The sequence below is a fragment of the Cucurbita pepo genome, chromosome LG05 (genome assembly GCF_002806865.2).
Source record: "Cucurbita pepo subsp. pepo cultivar mu-cu-16 chromosome LG05, ASM280686v2, whole genome shotgun sequence".
Classification (NCBI taxonomy): Eukaryota; Viridiplantae; Streptophyta; class Magnoliopsida; order Cucurbitales; family Cucurbitaceae; genus Cucurbita; species Cucurbita pepo.
Window position 1 is genome coordinate 4,685,121 of NC_036642.1, and position 20,035 is coordinate 4,705,155.

Consider the following 20,035-nt stretch of genomic DNA (forward strand, 5'->3'; position numbering starts at 1 on the left):
TTTTAAATCATTTTAAATACTTTAATTTTATTTTCAAAATGGTCCCTTTACTTTTCAAATTTTCATCTGGTCCCCTCTATCATTTAGTCCATTCTTACAAATTGTCTACTTCCTTACTAATAAACTCCCCAGAAGTGCCACACTCAAATAATTGAGTCTATTAATATCAACATTTATTAATAAAATTAAAACCAACTAAATACACGTGTCATCACCGGATAATTCTAAAATTTAAATTTCAAATAAATTAGAAAAATAAAAATTTTCCTAATTTCAAAATGGAGTATTTAACAAAGTTCCCAAAAAGTCAGAAAATTTAATGAACAGACTTAATTACATAAATATTTTCCATTAATAAAGCAGGAAGTAATGAAAGTAACCAATAAAAGAGATTTAATTATTTTGAATAAAAGCATTAACGTCACTGTTAATTGCGGTGCTCCAAATATTATTGTCCATTTTATATTTATTCAAAAATCATAAATAAATATTTTATTAATATTTTTGTCGATATTTTTACATGTCATTTTAAAATCTTTGAAAATATGAAAATACCGACGAAAATATTGATTTGTCGATAGATATTTGATACGAAAAAAATGGAAGAAAAAAAAGAAAGTTTGCATAGAAATCGAAATTAGAAAGCGTGGGGGATAGAGACTTTGAAGGGGACAAGACCGTCACATGTGGGGAATGTGCTTTTTTATTTATTTTAATTTCATATTAATTTACAAACTTATTAAATACTTAATTATAAGTTAATTATTATACTAATTTTTCCAATGTCATAAGCATTAATTTGTGGTCCTATCCACTTATCTTATCTTTTATATTTATTTTTGTCTTTTTTATAAAGTTTTATCTTATACATTTATGTGTGTCTTATTTTTTGGACGGTGTAATATTATTTTTTTAAAAATATTAATTTAGGCTTGGTTGAAAATTTTAATACTAATTAAGGTTGACTTACTTAGTAAGTCAACTTTATTAATATAATTTTTTTTTATATCAATAAATTTATTTGTGCATAATTTTATTATTTTGAGTGCAACTTTGGTATTTAAATTCTAAATTATTCAAGTGGAATATAGTTGAATTTGTAGCTTTTTGATTAGGCAAAAGTCTCTATCTTTAATATTTGAATTATAACATTAAATGATTTAAAAATTATGGTCGGCAAAACTCTGGACCAATATTTTGTAGGGTATATTCTAGAGATCTTTTCAAGATTTGAAAACCAAAAACCAAATTTAAATTATTAATATTAAATTTCTTCCTCACAAAGTGTTATTATTATTACTTTTGTGTGAAATATTAATATCAATTTTAAATTATTAAAAAAAAAAAAAAAAAAAAAACCAGTAATTATTTAAAACATGGTTAATTCCGAAAGCAAAAAAGTCAAACATTTGGATTTGTCAAGACACCAATGGTCGGCAAGCAACATGATACATCCGTCCACATACAATCAAAACTCTTAATTTTTTTTTTTTTTTTTTTTTTTTTTTTNAAAAAAAAAAAAAAAAAAAAAAAAAAAAAAAAAAAAAAAAAAAAAAAAAAAAAAAAAAAAAAAAAAAAAGAATATAAATTGGGAGAAGGACAGGGTCACATGAGAGGCGTAAGCAGATAGATAATTCATGGGGTCCCTATTCCCTATTCCCTATTCCCTATGAGTTATGAGGGACCAATCACTCCAAAACCCTTCCTTTTCCTTCTTATTTTCAACTCTTTTCCAATTTTTTTTTTCTTTTTTTTGTTTTCTTTTGGTTACTCATCTACTTACTTACTTACAAACTAGTTCATCGTTTTGGAATTCTTTTTTTTTTTTCTTTAACGTCGGTGCTTTTCAATTTGTTCTTCAAATTACTACATTTTTTTCCAACCCTAAACATACCCACCATTCTTTAGATCTTCAAAATCCAAAATTTCGATTTGGGTTTTGTTAAAGGATGGATTTTGGGTTCAATTCACTTCAAAATCACCATATTCGCTCGAGAAATGGCCTGAATTTGGAGCCGGCGGAGGAAGCTAGTTCCGCCGCCGTGGATTTCGACGGTGGTGGTGGTGGTGGTGGTGGTGGTGGTGGAGGTGGTGGAGGAGAGGTTGAGAGGGAACATATGTTTGACAAAGTGGTGACGCCGAGTGATGTTGGGAAATTGAATCGGTTAGTGATTCCAAAGCAACATGCTGAGAGGTTTTTCCCATTAGATTCATCAACAAATGAAAAGGGTTTGCTTTTAAATTTCGAAGATCGTCACGGGAAATCGTGGCGGTTTCGTTACTCTTACTGGAATAGTAGCCAGAGTTATGTTATGACTAAAGGTTGGAGTCGATTCGTTAAAGAGAAGCGTCTCGACGCCGGTGATGTCGTGTCGTTTCAACGTGGAGTTGGTGAAATTGGAAGAGATCGTCTTTACATTGACTGGCGTCGTCGCCCGGAGCTTCCAATTGACCACCACCACCACCACCATCACCACCACCCTATCGGCATCCGACCAAGCATCGTCATGCCCACCACCGCTTGGGGGTCATTAGTATGGCAACCACTCGGCGTAACAGCAACTGGATATCATCATCCAGCTACCGTAGCACCGCAGGACCACACACACATATCGCGAATAAACAACAACAACAACAACAGCAGCAACGTTAACGTTATGTATGATAGGAATAGAGGGTATTGTCCTTACGGATATGGGAGTGTCGAATCATCATCGTCATCAGAAATGGTGTTTTTTGGGAGAGCCTCAAGATTAGGGGATGGTTTGGAGGGGAAGAATGAGATGCAGCCGGAGTATATGAGTAGTAGCGGCGGTGGCGGTGGCGGTGGTGGTGGTGGTGGTGGTTCGATGGCGGTCCAAGAGAGTTACAGCGAAGAAGATACGCCCGTGAAGAGATCAAGGCTGAGGCTTTTTGGTGTAAATATGGAGATGGAGTGCCCAATAATGTCATCTTCTTCAGATGAATGTGACTTATTACTGTCTTCTTCTTCTAATTCAAACCCCAAAACCACCGCTCCTTCCAATTGACTTCCCTTGTTTACAGGTAAACTTCATATCTTTGAGGTTCCAAATATATTATGTATGTCCAATTTCAAACCAAATCAAACCAAAATAGATCACAATTTCCAATCAAATCACAACATTTTATATATATATATATATCATAGTTGGATTCTGAATGAATGAATGAATGAAGTATGGGATCAATTAGTAGAGGCAGCTAAGTGTTGTTCTTGTCACTGCTTCCTTGGACATGCCCTGCTCTTCTTTAACCCTACTTCTTAACTTTCCCTCTTGCTTATTTGCATGCAATGCCATGATGTTAGACTAATAGCATAACATCTCAAGCTCACTGCTACTAGATAGTGTCAGTTTCTCGGTTTCACACCCTTATAAAGAATGTTTCGTTTCCCTCTTGAACCGATGTTCGATTTTTGGCTGTTGAACTAAAAAAACGGTTGGGTTTTTGGGACTATGTTCATTATTGTTGCATTAAAATTATTAAGCTACGAAGTTATATGTTTCTTGGGAGGAAATATTGAATTTCTGTTTGAATTATTTTGTTGTTTGTATCTGGAAATTTGCAAGTTGGGATTTGATTTGGCATTGATTATTATGTATGCATAATGGCTGTGTTGTATATAGTTGGGGATTCATTAATTCCTTCCGTTCTTATGTTCATTATGGTGGGAATTAATTATTAGATTTTGTAGCTTTCTTCTTCATCATCATCATCAAGGGTACTGTACTATCTAGCTAATTGCCTTTTAGGTTTCCTTTTGTTTCAAACTAATGATTTTTAAATATTCGTACACGATCAAACGTTCAATTTAGGCCTTATATATGCGTAAATACGACTATTCAATACTATATACTATGAACTTATAAATTTAAATTTATATCCAAAAAATTATAATCAACTAGCTATCACTTACCACTTATGAGAGGAGTCATCAGTGGTCACATGAAGAAACTCTCAGAGGCAGTGTAACAATGGTTGTCATTGAGCTGAAACGTATAACGGTATTTTGGTCATTTTTATATATCATAAAATTTTTAGAGTGATTACTAGCTATGATCGCTAGTGTAGGTGGCAGTGTAATATGCAAATCGGTGTAGTTGAGCTAAAACGAACAAGGGTATTTTGGTCATTTTCATATATGATGAAACATTCGATCTAATCTATACATCTTTTTATAATGGAATTTGATTCTTCAATATTTTAGTTTGGGGGCAATAACATTCGTTCTTATCATTAAATTATTATTATTTTTTTTCCCCTTTTGGTTAGAAGGGGGGGACATTTTGATTACTTGTTGATTTCTCCATGGTTTGGAACAAGTAGTGTGATAATATAAAGTGGGGTGTGACAAAATATCATAATTAATGCAAGGACGATATTATTCACAATCACATCTCAAAATTCACCTTTAATCGATACTTCATTTACTTACCTTAATCACCTAAAGATTCTTATTCCACCCTACAAAATTAAACTATTAGAAGCAAAAAAAGAAAAAACCTAAAGTTAGCCTGAGGCAGCTGTGGGTGTGGCGGCGGCGGCGGTGGCGGTGGGTGTGGGTGAGGCTGCAATGCCACTTTGAGAGTGATATGGTTAGGCAAAGGTTTATAGGAAGCAAGAAGAGAGAGAGAGAGATAATGTGTGTCCCAAAGAGACCATATCTCTGTCAGCTTTGAGGGAAAAATCATTGATTTTGAAAGAGACTGAAGAAACCCCAAAACAAAAACCACACACTTTCCAAACAAAATAAAATGGATTTAAGGCCAATTGTTGTGTATTTATTAATGGAGTTTATACCCAAAATTGTTGTAGCAGCTTTTGTGGACTTTGGAGGAGCTTAGCATGTGACACCCAAATCATTGGTTTTCCATTCACAAACACAATTTCATTTCTTCTTCTTCTTCTTCTTCTTCCCTCTTCCTTTTATGCAAAACTCGCTTTCTTTTCGATCTTATAATCATAATTATTTTCTCGATAAATTTTAGCCATTCTTTTGTTTTGTAAAGATGGAAGTTGGGCGGAGAGATTTGAACTTGTGACGCGCGTTTATATTGTAAAAGGAGATTGTGTCGTGGTGCAAGTGGGGTGTGAGCAAATCAAATCTTTCTTTCATTCTCTGATGCCCTATAATTTCTTTTAAGAGTTTGAAGTAAAGTCCAAGTTCACTATTAGCAAAATATTGTTTGTTTTGATCTGTTATGTATCGTTGTCTTTGTGGGTTCAAAACATGTCTGTTCGGGAGAGATTTCTACACTCGGATAAGAAATGGTTCGTTTTTCTCTCCTCCTAACGTGGGATCTCGTGAGAGATTGTTACAAGAGGGAAGGAGAAGCCAAAATTGTTTTTTGTGACTGGTAAAAGGTGAGAAGATATTAAATTAATGGCATCTCAACTGAGTTGACATTTGAAGAGGAAGCAAATTAGAAAAGGGAAAAATGGGAATGTTGTACAAAACGTAGGCAGCAGTGATGCATCAGATATGTATTGATTGACCACAAAACTGGATAAATGAATAACAAACAAACCACAGAAGAAAAAGATGATGAAATTAAGATATATGTCAGCGGTTTGTTATTCATTTATTGATTTGTGTGATCATTAAATACTTTCTGCTGCACATTGCTTTATTTCTTTCTTTGATTCTTTGATTCTGTTTGTGTATCCAACCATGGTATGATATTATTAATATTAATATTAATATTAATCTGGAGAAGAGAAGAAGAAAAAGGTGGTGGGGGACTGGGTAGCGTAGGCAGGCAGGTAGAGGGAGGGGGAGGGGGCTTGGTTGGAGCTTTGTTTTGAGGCAGAGCATTCAACAATGACAGTGCAAAGCGTTGAATATATGTATATGTATATACAAAAGGTTGGGTGGAAAGTGACCCTTCATGTTCCTCCCATATCCATCAGGGAAGAGAGAAAAAGAAACCCTAATTCCCTGAAAACCCCATTACTTTTTGGATCATCTTTTAATCCTATTTGCTCCACAATCTCCATACTTTACTTTACTCTTTTAAGCTTTTCTTGTTTCATTTCTTCATCCCTTTCTCCACATTTCTGCTTCTTTCTTACACCCTTCCCAACACAACACTACCATTTTTATTTAATCTTAATGCATGCCCATCCACCCTTCTCATCTACTTGTTGTTCCTTTTTAAAAGGTCTGATGTTCAAATCCTTGTACTTAAAAAAAAAAAAAAAAACTTTGACTTGGACCAAAGTCAAAAGCTGAGATTAGGGTTTTTGAAGAAAAAATTTGTGTTACTAGAGGATGTGAACAACTGATCTTCCTTCACTTGTTGTTGCTTGTCGTTTACTCGACACCATCGAGTTAATCTTGGGTTCTTTTTCAACTAGTTTTCGTGAGCAACATAACCCATTATTTTGTGTGGAGAATATTGTAGGATTTTACATGTAAAATGATTAGAAATAAAATGTGATTATAAATTAGAAATACTAAGCCTTTACCCATGAAAATTATTACATAATTTTGATAATAAAAATAAAATACTAAATTGTGATTATTTGAAAAGAAATGTGGCTAAGTCCTCTGAGACAGAACTAGCCCAGTAGCCAATAGGGCCTCCCATCCTTTAACTTGTAGGTCATGAAAGCCCAGTTGGGTCCCAAAAAGGGTCCAAATGGAGACCCAAAGAAGAGATCAGAGGAACAGCCCTAGACTCGGTGATCCTAACCCTCACAACTTCCCCACAAACCACTCCACTTTTGATCCTATGCAGCCGCTTATACCCAACGCTACTCTCCTCCACAATCCTCTTCCCATCCAAGTAAATCTCGTGCCGTTTGATCCTCTGACCAAGCCCTATGGCCTCTTGGATCCTCACCACATTGAATCTCAGCCCTTGCTTCTGCTGACTTCTGATCTCAATCCAATGGTCACCACCAGCATCAGCATCAGCATCAGCATCACCTCCCCTGGGTGCCCAATAAGTCCACAAATGGTCATTGTCCAACACATTTTCAGGCCCAAACGCACTTTCTTTGCCACCCCTTTGGCTGCTGGCTCTTAATGAGCAATTTTGAGCCAAATTTGAGGAGAAAATTGTGTGTATGGCAGCTTTGAATTGGGTGAGAGTGTGGGCATCTTCTTGGGCAATTAGACCCGTGGAGTTGGGCGGGACGTTGAAGAGAAGAACACAATTTCTTCCCACTGAGTTGTAGTAGATTTCCAGGAGCGTTTTTAAGCTCTTTGGGGACTCTGATTTGTGCCAAAACCACCCCTTTCTTATGGATACATCACACTCTGGGGGTATCCAATGCGTCCCTTCTGGGTCTCCTTCGTTTAGGTACCTGCAATTTAAGGAGTCCGACATTGGCTAATTAAGAGGAAAACCATGAGTTTATAAGTAGTAATACCATCTTCATTGTTACGAGGCCTTTTAGAAAAACAAAAGCAAAGACCTGAGAACTTATACATTCAAAGTGGACAATATCATACTATCATGTACAATAGTTCCTAAAATGGTATTAGAGTTATGCCCTTAACTTTGTAGTTAAAGGTGACTCAAATGTCGAACAAATGATGCACTTTGTTCAAGGGCTCTAGAGAAGAAGTCGAGCCTCAAAATTAAGGGGGAGACTGTTCGAGGGCTCCATAGACCTCAAGGGAGGCTCTATGGTGTACTTCGTTCGAAGGGAGGATTGTTGGGAGAGAAGTCCCACATAGGCTAGTTAAGGAGGAGATCATGAGTTTATAAGTAAAAATACTATCTTCATTGGTATGAGGCGTTTTGGGTCAACCAAAAGCAAAGTCACGAGAGCTTATGTTCAAAACAGACAATAGCATACCATTGTGGAGAGTCGTGATTCAAAACAAGAGACACTTACCGGGTAATTCCTTGTGCTCCGATTGCCAGCGAACTACGATTGATGGTCGACCAGCACGGTGTTCCAGCGAAGCCGTTCTCATCTCCAACCCATCGAATATCGGGTCCGGCATCCGAAAATATGTTGATGGAGCTCTGCAACTCCTTCACCATTGCAAACCAATCGGAGAAGTAATATGACATGTTTGGAGCATTCTTACCTTTTGCTCCATCAAACCAAATCTCCCTCACATTCCCATAGCTAAAATTGATCCAAATCCAAATTGTTAATTAAAAAAGAATTGAAAGCATAGAGATTTATCAGAAATTAAATTAAGTAACTCACTTATTGAGAAGCTCTTGTAATTGAGCCAAGTAATACTCATTATACGCCAATTCATGGCTATATCTCCGATCATGCCGATCCCACGGCGATAAATACACCCCAACGTCGATACCACGGGCGGCAGCGGCGTCAACGAACTCCTTAACAACGTCGCCGTGGCCATTCTTCCAAGGGCTGCGGGAGACAGAGTGGGTGGTGTATTTGGAAGGCCAGAGGCAGAAGCCGTCGTGGTGCTTAGCAGTGAGAATCATGAGAGAAATGTTAGCGGCAGCGGCGGTGGCTGCCCACTGTGCTGCGTTGAGGGCTGTGGGGTTGAAGACGGTGGGAGACTCGCGGCCGGTGCCCCACTCGGAATCGGTGAAAGTGTTGGGCCCAAAGTGGAGGAACATAATCACTTCTCTCTGTTGCCATTTCAATTGGGAAAAAGAAGGGAGTGGGAGGATTGGCAATGGCGGCGCCGTTGAGACCCCGAGCTTTGCAGAACAGAAATGGAGAAAATGGAGCAATGTGAGGGTGAAGATGAAGGAAAAACAGTGACCCATTTCCACCATGGATGGATTTATGAGCTCAATTGTGCATCCTTGAAACAGAGGATTGGGAGAGGTCAGACCATAATGTGCCACAGCACTATCGCTAATATATACTAATGTGCACCATAATTTTTTTTTTTTTTTTTTTTTGTTTAGTCATATGAACTCTATGGTTAAACGTGTTTACTTGTAACAATTCAAGTAATATTAGACTAACATATCCGGGTTAATGTTTAATCAACCTAACTACCATATCATTATTACAAATTATGTTGAATTAAAAAGATTTTGAAAATATATACAACCAAAGAAAAAATAAAAAAAATTAGAAGTAAATAGAGTATTTATAAATTTAATTTTTTAAAAATAAGTGGTTTATTTAAAAGATTTAAAAAGTCAAAGTTATTGGAGTTTGGAGCCGTTGAGAATGGTGATTCTGCGTCGCCACAGTCACAGTCAGTCACGAGCTTAGATTTTATTTATTTATTATTATTATTATATTTTCCTGAAAATAACCACAACCTAATCTTATTCAAAATCAAATAACAAAAATAGTAAACTTATAAATTATTATTATTTTAATATTAATTTACATAAAACTCTTTTTTTTTTTTTTAATTTTATATAATACATAATTCATCATGTGTTTCACAAAAGCATATATAATTTAAATTACGAACAATATTTAATTCATCATGTGCTATAAAATATTATTTTTATGATCTTTTTAGTGGAATAAAAAAAAATTATTCAATACTATTATTAATATATTGTAAATCTTTATTCAAACACGAATTTCAAGTTTTTTTTATTAATTATTAAATATGAAGAATCATAGAAAAAAGAAAAAAAGAACATGGGAGGGAAAGAGTACTCACCGATGATCTTCAATAGTGAGATATCCACGATGTCGCACGTCGAATTTTCGATGAGATGATGACAACTAGACGAAATGCAGTATTTTTATTGGACCAACATGTGCCATTTGATAGTCTAATGTCTTCAGGATCACTCAGCTTGATATCATATATTAGGAAACCTATACTTTTATAACAATTCAAACTCACCGCGAGCAGATATCTTTTGTACTTCCTCTCAAGGTTTTATAACGAGTGTTTCATTCCCCTCTCCAATCAATGTGGGATCTCACAATTCACCTTTTTCGGGACCAGCGTCGTCGCTAGCACATGCTCTCCTCTCCAATTGACGTGGAATTTCACAATTTTAAAATTTAAAACAACATGAAACGATTCTTTCCTTTACAAAACATGTCATATCGTCAAAGATCATGGAACGCTATCGGATATTGTTCCAAGTAATTACCTTGTTGGGTGGAGTGGGGTTTATATTCGCACCCGGTTTGGTTTCAATCAAAAGTGTATAATAATACTTCTTTGCCAATGAGCTTACATCAAAATCTAAACCTAAATCAAATATGCTGTCCTTTACACGTAAGTGGTTGGATATTAAATTCATATATGATACCCAACAAGTGGACGCATACAAAACAACAATACACATTAATATTCTCCTCGTCTCTGCTGTAATTTACTGCTTAATGTTTCTTTCTCGCACTGCTTTCCATGGCTTATTCTCTTTCTCTAAGATCGAGGCTTCTAAACTCGACGTTCTAAATCTTAATTCAATGTTTCAAATAAATAAATTACCAAAATAAGTCGAACAATGAGACCACCGGTTCGCAGTCGGTGATTGAAATCCTCGAAAAGTAATAGCGATGATACGGGTAAGGATATCCACACGATTGAAGGGTCTAACATGTTCGTTACATCCTGGTTACTTACATATTAACTTGACATGTAATTGAACTGACGAAACAATATTTTGACATGATGTAAGATTCCGCCACCTTCATGTCAAATTATCACGGTTTATCCCAAGTCTCCAAGTGGGCCCCCTTGGCCACCAGCGACCTGGGCTTTAGAACTAGTAAGAATACTAAACAGAACGGGGTTGACTATATTATATATATATATATATATATATAATAACAGTCAAGGCACACGGTTAATAGATATTGTCCGCTTTAACTCGTTACGTGTCGCCGTCAGCTTCACGATTTTAAAACGCGTCAGTTAGGGAGAGGTTTCCACACTTTTATAAAGGATGTTTCATTCCCCCACTCCAACTAATGTGGGATTTCACAATCCACCTCCTTGGGAGCCAACGACCTGACTGGCACATCGCTTGATGTTTGGCTCTGATACCATTTGTATCAGCCCAAGCACACCGCTAGTAGATATTGTCTGCTTTAACTTATTACGTATCGTCGTTAGCTTTACAGTTTTAAAACACATCTATTAGAGAGAAGCTTCCAGAAATGTTTCGTTCCCCTCTCCAACTAAGGTGGGATTTCACAGTATATCATAATCAAGATAAACAATTGGATAACCTTGAGAGTGAACACAACTCAATGATAATTAACGTGATATATTCGATTAAGAGATAAAAGGTTCGGGACATAAAGAGAAAGACAAAGAGATATTGGTTGTGGTGGGGTGTTCCAAATTTAATTATTATCATAAAGTAAAAGAACCAAAAAAAAGATGATATTTGGAATATATATGTTATTGGTTACTCTGAGCATCAAAGTTCACATCTTTTACTGATTAAAAGCTTACCCTTTTCCCTAAACCCAATCCACATCACAATATAGAGACACCCCTTTTCATCAATTGACCAAAAAACTTCACAAAAGGCATAACTTTTTCCCATTCATTTTGTTCCATTTTGATTCCATTCTTCTCAAGGTTTTACTAAGTTAATTAAACACAAAAGCAATGAACAAACTTTGGGATTTGGATTTGATTAATAACTTTGTAGAGTTCATCTCTCCTAAGAAGCAAAAAAGTGGTTTTTGGATTAAGCATTAAGGAAGCGATTGTGTTCTAAACAGGATGCCTCTGACACATAGGAATATCTTCAAAGGCTGGGGACTGTTTTCAGTTTTTGTGCTTTGTTTCTCTCTCTCTCTCTCCCTCCCTCCCTCCCTCTCTCTCTTATATAAACAAGTTTATGGCTACCGTACTCCATAGAGCTACGTTTGGTTCTGTCGTTTACTCGTATTTCCTACGTTGTTTTGGAAATCCCGATAATCATCATCATCATCATCGTCATCAAAATCATCACAACAGCTTCAATCGTATCCTCTTCAACATGCCAAAGGCCAAACCCCTTTCCTTGCAGGTAATTCCTCTCTTTTTCAGGAGAAAGGTTGATAAAGTTGGTTTTTTTATGCTCAAAAGTGAAAAAAAAAAATCGATCTTTTATGATGGGGATTTGAAAATTTCAAATTTTTACATGTTTCTTGGCTTTTTTGTGTTGAATTTTCATGTGGGTTTGCTTTGAAATTTTGAAAAAACCCAATTTTAAAGGTGTAATTCTTGTTTTTAGTTGTTTTGTTTAAAGAGGAGAGGGAGATGAAGAAAGGGTTATTGGATGTGAGAATCTTGTAGATGTGATAACCCCTTATGGAAGGGTTCTTTCTCTTTTGTTCTTCTTTTTTCTCAGATCAGCAAAAGGAACAAAGGTATCATAATAATAATAATATCATCACAGAATCTATATCTATCTATTTGCTTATGGTTTGTGCTTTTACAGACTGTTGAGCTAAAAGTCAGGATGTGCTGCCGCGGCTGTGAACGGGTTGTTAAAGATGCGATCTACAAACTTAGAGGTACATAAAAGAACCGAAACAAAAGAAAGGTTGTTTTTAGTTACGAAAAAACATGATTAGGGTTGTCTTGCTTTGTGTAGGAGTTGATTCAGTTGAGGTGAACTTGGAGCTGGAGAAGGTGACGGTGATTGGATATGTCGATCGAAACAAGGTGTTGAAGGTGGTTCGAAGGGCCGGGAAGAGGGCAGAGTTTTGGCCGTATCCAGAGCCACCGTTATACTTCACGTCTGCTGCTGATTACTTTAAAGATACAACTCGTGAGTTCAAAGAGAGCTATAACTATTACAGGCATGGATATAATATCGGAGAGAAGCATGGAACGATTCCGATATCTCATCGAGGCGACGACAAAGTGAGCAACATGTTCAATGATGACAATGTCAATGCTTGTAATGTCATGTAAATATATGATGATATATGAATGTGAAGTCATCAGTAAAGTGTGTAAAATGCAGTTTCAGTGTATCTTGGAATTTTAAGGGTTGATGCTTTCATATGTTGTTTCTAAGTCATCAGTAAAGTGTGTAAAATGCAGTTTAATTGTTCCTTTCTTTTTCCCTGTATTTGTAAGTTATATTATTATAACCACGTTTATGTTACCAAATCGAGCTTCTATACATGTTTGCACCAAGACAAAAATATATATACTAGTGTGGATTGCTAGGGATAACGAGGATAAAACGACATGCGTGAGGCTGGAGCATTAGAATTTTTAGTAATGCTGATCTAACCAATGTCTCGTATTGCGCAAAAATGAATGAAGAATTTCGTCCCTAAACATTGTGAATGGGAGAACACAAAGAGCACCTTACTGTTTGATAGTAATTTCTACTAAATAGATCGGATGAGATTTTGATGTATACTATCGTTGGAAGAACACAAAGAGCACCGTTCCAGACTATAAAATTAAAAAGAAAGGTAGCATCTTCCAAATCCCGAGGCAGTGTCTACCGAAATTTGGGAATTGGGATGAACTTTTGTTGAATATGATGGAGTTATGAGTGTATACTCACCAAGTCTTGCTAAGCCTAATGGGACATAATGGGGCCTCGGAAAATGATGAATTTTTAATATATTTTAATTCCCACTCCTCCTTTTTTCGAATTTATAATAATTGTTAATGAAAAACTTTGGATTAATTTTTAATATCCTTGCTTCTCTAGTACCTTATTGATAGGTTTCTTTCATGTGTATGTCCATTTTGGTTTTATTGTTCTTCAATCCCTTTTGTATGTTTGTATGTATTGTGGCGGCAAAGTTCAATTTATTTGTAAACGTTTTTCGTGTGGATTCCGAATGAATTTTAAGATACGTGGAGGTGGAAGATTTCAAATCTTTAACCTCTTGCCCGTTGCTAGCAAATATTAAAACCCGTTATAGTTGTCAGCTCCACGGTTTTAAAATGAGTTTACTAGAAAGAGATTTCTACATTTTTAGAAGGAATGTTTCATTTCTCTTTCAAACTTATATGTGATTTCACAATCCACTTCTTAGAAGGTCCAACGTTCACATTGACACGCCTCTCGATATCTAGCTCTGATACCATTTATTACAGTCCAAGCCCACGATTACAAAACATTGTTAGTCTCACGATTACAAAACATGTCCTTACTGGGGAGAAGTTTTCACACCCTATAAAGAATGCTTTTGAATGCTTTGTTTCCCTTTCCAACCGACGTGGGATCTCACAAGTTGTAATCTCACTCAACTTATTTACTGATTTATTGTATGTTTAAACATGTCGGAAAAGACAAGAATAAAACCTGTTTTCACTATGTTTGTTGTTTTGAAGACTATATAGCTGGAAAGTACCCAATTGTGACATTTGATTCCACCCTTCGCGATCCTCTTGTTGAATTCCACTCTTGAAAGAACTCCAGGGCAAGTCTTAAAACAGTTCCAAGTCCAAGCACTACAATAACTCCTGTTCTTCCAGGTTTCATAACCATAAATAAATACATAACATGAAACTCGATAGCTCGAACGATGAAAGTTATAAACTTACCGATGATGAGATTTACAGGTAACGCCGAAATGCCGAGGGTGATGGATACAAGAATGTCCAGTAACAGACCTCCGATGAGGATGGCAAAAGCTAGCCAAATTGGACTGAAGTAGCGCTGCTGCATAAATAACACTCAAGGTTGATGTTCTTAACAACTTATTAAACAGGCAGGAAAAGTGAGATTCTTACCCTTTCAGGTTCTTGGGTTCTGTAGGTTGGATCAATCCTCCAAATCCAGTAGTTGGTCTGTGTTTTTCGAATTCAAGAAATAATTGAAACTCGGGTTAGTTCCAATACGATATCCTTCCATCATGATCATAAGTTCAATGCTAAATATATAGTTTTAAGCTGCGATTCTCCTGAATAAATAGTTTGAATTCATAGGTACTTATCTGTCAATCAAAACAGAACCTTAAGAATTTTCAAAGGCATGTAATTAGTTTAGAAGTTCGGTTTATTAGTATGTAGTTTCGAGGTTACTTTCATGATCAAATGTAATAGGATCGAAGAACAGTTGAGGTACACACAAGTTGACCCGAACATCCATGGAAGCAAGAAAATGTAGCAAATGCAAAACTAAGACACCAAATCAAAAGCATTGCACCAAAAGCTACAGAATACCTACAGCATGATGTGATTGTGGAGGTGATACATTCGCTGCTACAACCCTGAAGAAGTTAGCAAAATAACATTTCAAAGTGGCTCCAAAACAATATGATTCTGTCAAGTCAATGAAGGTCGACCTCGAAGCGACTAACTTACTGGCAAATCTCACATCGGTTTGATCCTTTACTACGAAACCAAGTATCTATGCAAGTCCGATGAGCTTTTGCAAGACCACCTCGACAATGACATCCAAGTTCTATCAAGACTTCTTCCTTTTCTTGCTGACAAATTCTGAATAACAGTACTCAGGTTTAATGGCCTCAACATCCTTTACAACACATTATCCAGATAAATGAAGCCAATTGTTATTGTGGACATACTCCACTATAATGCATGGAAAGATAACAGCATTTGGTAGAATGTTATTTATAATGTACAACATAGGCCAGATCTCCGAAAAGGAAAACCAATAGCATTATGAAATCATTAGTGCACTAATGAGCGGTGGAGACTTGAATTGTGAAATCCCACATCGGTTGAGACTTGAACATAGGCCAGATCATTAGTGCACTCACAAGGGTGTGAAAACCTCTCCCTAACAGATGCGTTTTAAAATCTTGAGAGAAAGCCTGAAAGAGAAAACCCAAAGAGGACAATGTTTGCTAGTGGTGGGCTTTGGTTGTTACAAATGGTATCAAAGCTAGACACCGAGCGGTTCGCTAGTGAGAATGCTTGGCCCTCAAGGGGGTGGATTGTGAGATTGTACATCGGTTGGAGAGGGAAACGAAGCATTCCTTACAAGGATGTAGAAACCTCTCCCAGTAGACGCGTTTCAAAACCTTGAAGGGAAGCCCGAAAGGAAAAACCCAAAGAGGATAGTATCTACTAGCGGTGAGCTTGGGTTGTTACAAATGGTGTCAGAGCCACACATCGAGCGGTTTGCCAGCGAGGATGCTGGACCCTCAAGGGGGGAGACACGTTTTAAAACCTTATGGGGAAGTTCCAAAGATGACAATATCTGCTAACGGTGGGCTTGGTTACACGAACCTCAAACCTTAAGGTTGAAGTCAGAGTAAATGACTTAATTGTTAAAACTATGCTCATGTTTAACGATTTTAATCTTATAGAATAGGCTAAAACATCATTTTGGGAGTATCTAAATGTTCTATGGCTGACAAGCAATGAGCAAACAACATAAACAACAACAGTTTAAGGAAGAAAGGAGGAGGAACCAACTAAAAGTGATGCCAAAATGGACCAGAACCAGCAGAAATGAACAGAACAGTTTTCAGGGAAGAGTAGCAATTCAAAAGTACCTGCACTGCTCATCAGAGCTAGAAGTTGTAGACAAGAGTTCCTTCATGGGGGAAACTGCACAAGGCAATAATTCCTCTCGAGGAACCTCAGAGATTGATTTAAGTTCCCCATTAGACACAACAATTGTCAATGGTGTATGATCATCGACATCACTGGTAGAGGGATCTGCTGCTGACGGCAGCTCAACCCTCTGCTTCTCAAGGTCCGCTTCATTGTTCTTATCGGCGCTGGTGTTGCCTTTTACATCATTTAAATGGCAATCCGACATATTGAAAGTCCACAAACTTGAATAAACTCAACCAAAATCCTTGAAAAATTGCATTATATGTCACAAATGAACTTAAAAATTCACTCCAGATAAAAGGGAAAATCACGAACGAGCCTCGATTCACAAAACCCTATTTCAGAAATCCAAGCCCACCAAACAAATTAAAGCGAAACCTCCCCTAACCAAACTTCAATCAGTCCAAACGACTGAGCCACAAAAGGCTACTGAAACGATTGCATTACACACAGAAATCAAGAACAAAATCACTAACGAGGTTACAGCCGCAAAGAGTAGCAAATTCGAGAAGAAAAGCGAATAAAATCAAAAGGGGTCGTACCTGGGGGGACTCGGATATGACGGATTGAAGATTCTTTACTTGAAGCAGTAGAGAGAAAAGAACAGAGAAATTTTCAATTAAAGCAAAAACGGACTCTGAAATTGATTGGTTTTGTGAGCATATGAAACGGATTTGACGCGGAATGAACTGAAAAACAAACAACGAAACAAACCCAGTTTTTATTTACGGGAGAAAAAAAAACGTAACTATGAGAAGCGTACAAGGATCCACGTTATTTGTTGGCCTTCAACGAACACAAGGATATTGTTTTCGCAATTCAGGCGCCAAAATGCACTCCCACATCCAAAGAGACCCGACCCCTTTAATTGATTTTCCTCAACAAACAAAAATAAAAAAAGACAAATGAGAACTTTCTTGAATTATTCTCATGAAAATTGGGATTGAAATTCTTATTCTTCCACTCATAAAATTAAAATTTTTTGCAGTTTAGTGTTCTTAGAAAATAGCCCACTTCATCATTAAATTTGTGAGTGGATTGATACGAAAAAGGTCAAAAAGAAATTTCAAATCAGAAATGGACCCATAAATGAGAACAGAATCAAAGGGGGGTGGGCTTTGAAATTCTCTCTATCTCTTGTCAAATTATATAATATCTTGTCATAGACAAAGGTCAAATAGTTTCAACTCTCAAGAACACAAGAACACAAGAACACAATATATATGTTAATTAACTTCTCTACATTTATAGTGTTATATTCATAATTTGACGTGTAGATAATATATTATCGACTATAAAAACTTTTAAAACTAAAGCCTACTTTCCTTCTCGATGTTTTTTTTTCACCTCTCCGTCGAAAAAAAGGTCAAATTACACAATCCCATATCATGATTTCATCTTCTTCTTATGGTTGATCTTGTAAGTTCTTAATCATATGATCTTGAGTAGCCTTGAGTAGTGTTTGTTGTCGTTGTAATTCCCTCCACTACCACTACTTTTGAAGTGGAGGTCTCCATCTCTTTGTTCTTCCCCCATAGTAGAATGTAGAGTCCAATTATCACACTCACCGAACCCAACAAGCTGTTACGTCAAATTACAACGTTTCTTTATTTAGAAATGGAATTGACGACAAGGACTCTTTTGTGTGTTAAAGAAATTTTAAAAAGCCTTTTTTATTACCTTCCGAGATAGAGTGGTCGGTGCATTATGGGGATGTCGAACATGGCCGACATTATTTGAACTAATGGGCTGAACGCCGCCGTGAACACTGGTCCTCTCTTCTTCACACACCATGACATTCCCACGAAACACATGCCCGATCCGATCATTCCCTGTGAATAAAAGATTATTTTGTTGCAAATTTAGATATTTTAACCTATAAATTCTAAGAAAAATGGGTTTGTGAGACTTACTGTGTACAGAACAGTGAGAATCTGAATCTTTCCGGTGAGAGCCCAAGCGGAGGACTTCGCGCCGGTGGAGAGGCTCAACACGGCGGATTGGACGGCGCCGAAGCCGGACATGATGGCGGTGCTTGAATACTGATACGGATATCTCTTACCGATGTTCGATTGTAACAGAAACCACGAAGACCAGAGCAGAGTTCCGGCGACCAACGCTATGCAGCCTACCGTCCAGCTCTCCCCTGTCTTCTTCAGCTTTACATCGCCGCCGTGTGAGGCGGCGAGGGCGGCAATGGAGTATGAATCGTTCAGCAATGCTGGACCTTTGTACACCGTCAACAACACCGCACCGGAGATACACACCACCGTACCGATTATCTTCGCTCTCCCACTGCTGCATTTCAACTTCACTGTCTCTAACCTGGGCGGCGAAAAATCATGAATTGTTCAACTGGGTTTGATCGAAATCCGAAATTATGCATATATAGTTTACAAACTTGAAATATAATTACCCAAATGGGAGAGCGAGGAGAAAAGTAACCACAGGGACTAAGTTAACAAACGCACAAGCAAAAGTGGCAGAGGTATGTTGGATACCCAGAAGAAAGCAGTATTGGGTGAGTGAAGCCCTGCAAGAAAACAGTGATGAACAAATCAAAACCCATGAATTAAATTTTAAAAACAGGGAGAATCAAGGTTTGAACGGACCCAACAATGGCGCTGAAGAACAAGTAACAGAGGATACGAACAGAGAGATTGGCTCTGCCATCTCTGCAAAAAACAGAGCAAAGAATTTCATAAGCCAAAGACGAAGAAGAAGAAGAAGAAGAAGAAGAAGAAAAGAGTTGAAAATTGTTGATTACTTCTCGCAAAAGTAAGCAATTGGAGCTAAGGAAATGGAAGCAACTGAGAGACGATAAGTGATGAGAACCAAATGGTTCATTCCATGATCAAGAACTGCCTCGAGCAGAATATTCACAATGGCGAAAGCCAAGTCTATGGCAACCATCGCCATCAATGGCTTGCAATCTTCTAAACGCTTCATTCTGAACAAACTCGATCGGCTCTTCAAAAGTTATACTTTTTGTTCTTGATCTGTTCAGGAAACTGATTCCAAGAGGAAAAAACGTCTCTGTTTTAATCTTTGATTCTCCTGTTCTTGGTTTGTTGTTCTGTTCTTGTTTGTAAGAGGGAGAGGTGAGTGAGGGTGAAAATAAATAGAGTGAGACCCCAAAAGAAGGGGTCTGATCAGCCTCTGGAATAAGTGGGCACAAAGCAAGATTAAAATTCCTTTAGATCACATCAATGGCTTTAAGCCACCCCATCTTTTTTTTTTTCTTTTTTTCTTTTTTTATCATTAATAAACATTTTTATTATTCAATTTATTCTCTCTTCCTTCTTAGGAAAATTATTTAAGAAGACTCTCTAAATATGGGTAACAGTTATTAATAGCATATGAAAAAGAAACGAAAAAAAAAAAAAAACATTTTAACCAAAACCATAACAATTAGTTATTGGGTCGGGTTAGATTGGATTAAATTTTTTAAAAAATAAAAAATTTGGTTCATCGCCTAGTTAGGATTTTTCAACCATCTCGAAATAGGGTTCCGAACCCAACCCTAAAATTTGGTTCAATTCGCAAGTTGAGATTTTTCGTCCATTTCGAAATAGGGTTCCAAACCTAACCTTAAAATTTGGTTCGACTTACGAGTTGAGATTTTTC

At 36.9% G+C, this 20,035-nt stretch overlaps 5 protein-coding genes across 6 annotated transcripts; 2 read left to right on the top strand and 3 right to left on the bottom strand.

Annotated features, from left to right (window-relative positions):
• The first annotated feature begins 1,658 nt into the window (after positions 1 to 1,658).
• On the top strand, positions 1,659 to 3,274 carry LOC111796005 (B3 domain-containing transcription factor NGA1-like). The gene has a single exon (XM_023678680.1). It carries the CDS (start codon positions 1,950 to 1,952, stop codon positions 3,027 to 3,029), a length of 1,080 nt encoding a protein of 359 aa, XP_023534448.1. The 5' UTR covers positions 1,659 to 1,949; the 3' UTR covers positions 3,030 to 3,274.
• A 3,227-nt stretch (positions 3,275 to 6,501) lies between these two features.
• On the bottom strand, positions 6,502 to 8,786 carry LOC111795980 (putative alpha-L-fucosidase 1). The gene is made up of 3 exons (XM_023678646.1): positions 8,194 to 8,786; positions 7,870 to 8,109; positions 6,502 to 7,332 (listed from the first exon to the last, which is right to left on the bottom strand). Exons 1-3 carry the CDS (start codon positions 8,742 to 8,744, stop codon positions 6,627 to 6,629), a joined length of 1,497 nt encoding a protein of 498 aa, XP_023534414.1. The 5' UTR covers positions 8,745 to 8,786; the 3' UTR covers positions 6,502 to 6,626.
• Positions 8,787 to 11,620: 2,834 nt separating this feature from the next.
• LOC111796036 (heavy metal-associated isoprenylated plant protein 30-like) lies at positions 11,621 to 12,971 on the top strand. Its single transcript, XM_023678727.1, has 3 exons — positions 11,621 to 11,927; positions 12,342 to 12,417; positions 12,498 to 12,971. The coding sequence occupies exons 1-3, from the start codon at positions 11,757 to 11,759 to the stop codon at positions 12,818 to 12,820; spliced, it is 570 nt and encodes a 189-aa protein (XP_023534495.1). The 5' UTR covers positions 11,621 to 11,756; the 3' UTR covers positions 12,821 to 12,971.
• Positions 12,972 to 13,910: 939 nt separating this feature from the next.
• Positions 13,911 to 17,526, bottom strand: LOC111796029 (E3 ubiquitin-protein ligase MARCH2-like). Of its 2 annotated transcripts, XM_023678718.1 has the most exons (7): positions 16,951 to 17,526; positions 16,345 to 16,652; positions 15,185 to 15,319; positions 15,048 to 15,090; positions 14,612 to 14,668; positions 14,423 to 14,540; positions 13,911 to 14,341 (listed from the first exon to the last, which is right to left on the bottom strand). In XM_023678718.1, the coding sequence occupies exons 2-7, from the start codon at positions 16,611 to 16,613 to the stop codon at positions 14,211 to 14,213; spliced, it is 753 nt and encodes a 250-aa protein (XP_023534486.1). In that variant the 5' UTR covers positions 16,614 to 16,652; positions 16,951 to 17,526; the 3' UTR covers positions 13,911 to 14,210. The 2 variants fall into 2 exon arrangements, with proteins under 2 accessions (XP_023534486.1, XP_023534487.1); XM_023678719.1 differs by having other exon boundaries at positions 14,423 to 14,537; positions 16,345 to 17,526.
• Positions 17,527 to 17,613: 87 nt separating this feature from the next.
• Positions 17,614 to 19,582, bottom strand: LOC111796004 (WAT1-related protein At3g30340-like). Its single transcript, XM_023678679.1, has 6 exons — positions 19,176 to 19,582; positions 19,021 to 19,083; positions 18,825 to 18,941; positions 18,322 to 18,733; positions 18,089 to 18,240; positions 17,614 to 17,989 (listed from the first exon to the last, which is right to left on the bottom strand). Exons 1-6 carry the CDS (start codon positions 19,355 to 19,357, stop codon positions 17,836 to 17,838), a joined length of 1,080 nt encoding a protein of 359 aa, XP_023534447.1. The 5' UTR covers positions 19,358 to 19,582; the 3' UTR covers positions 17,614 to 17,835.
• Positions 19,583 to 20,035: the final 453 nt, after the last annotated feature.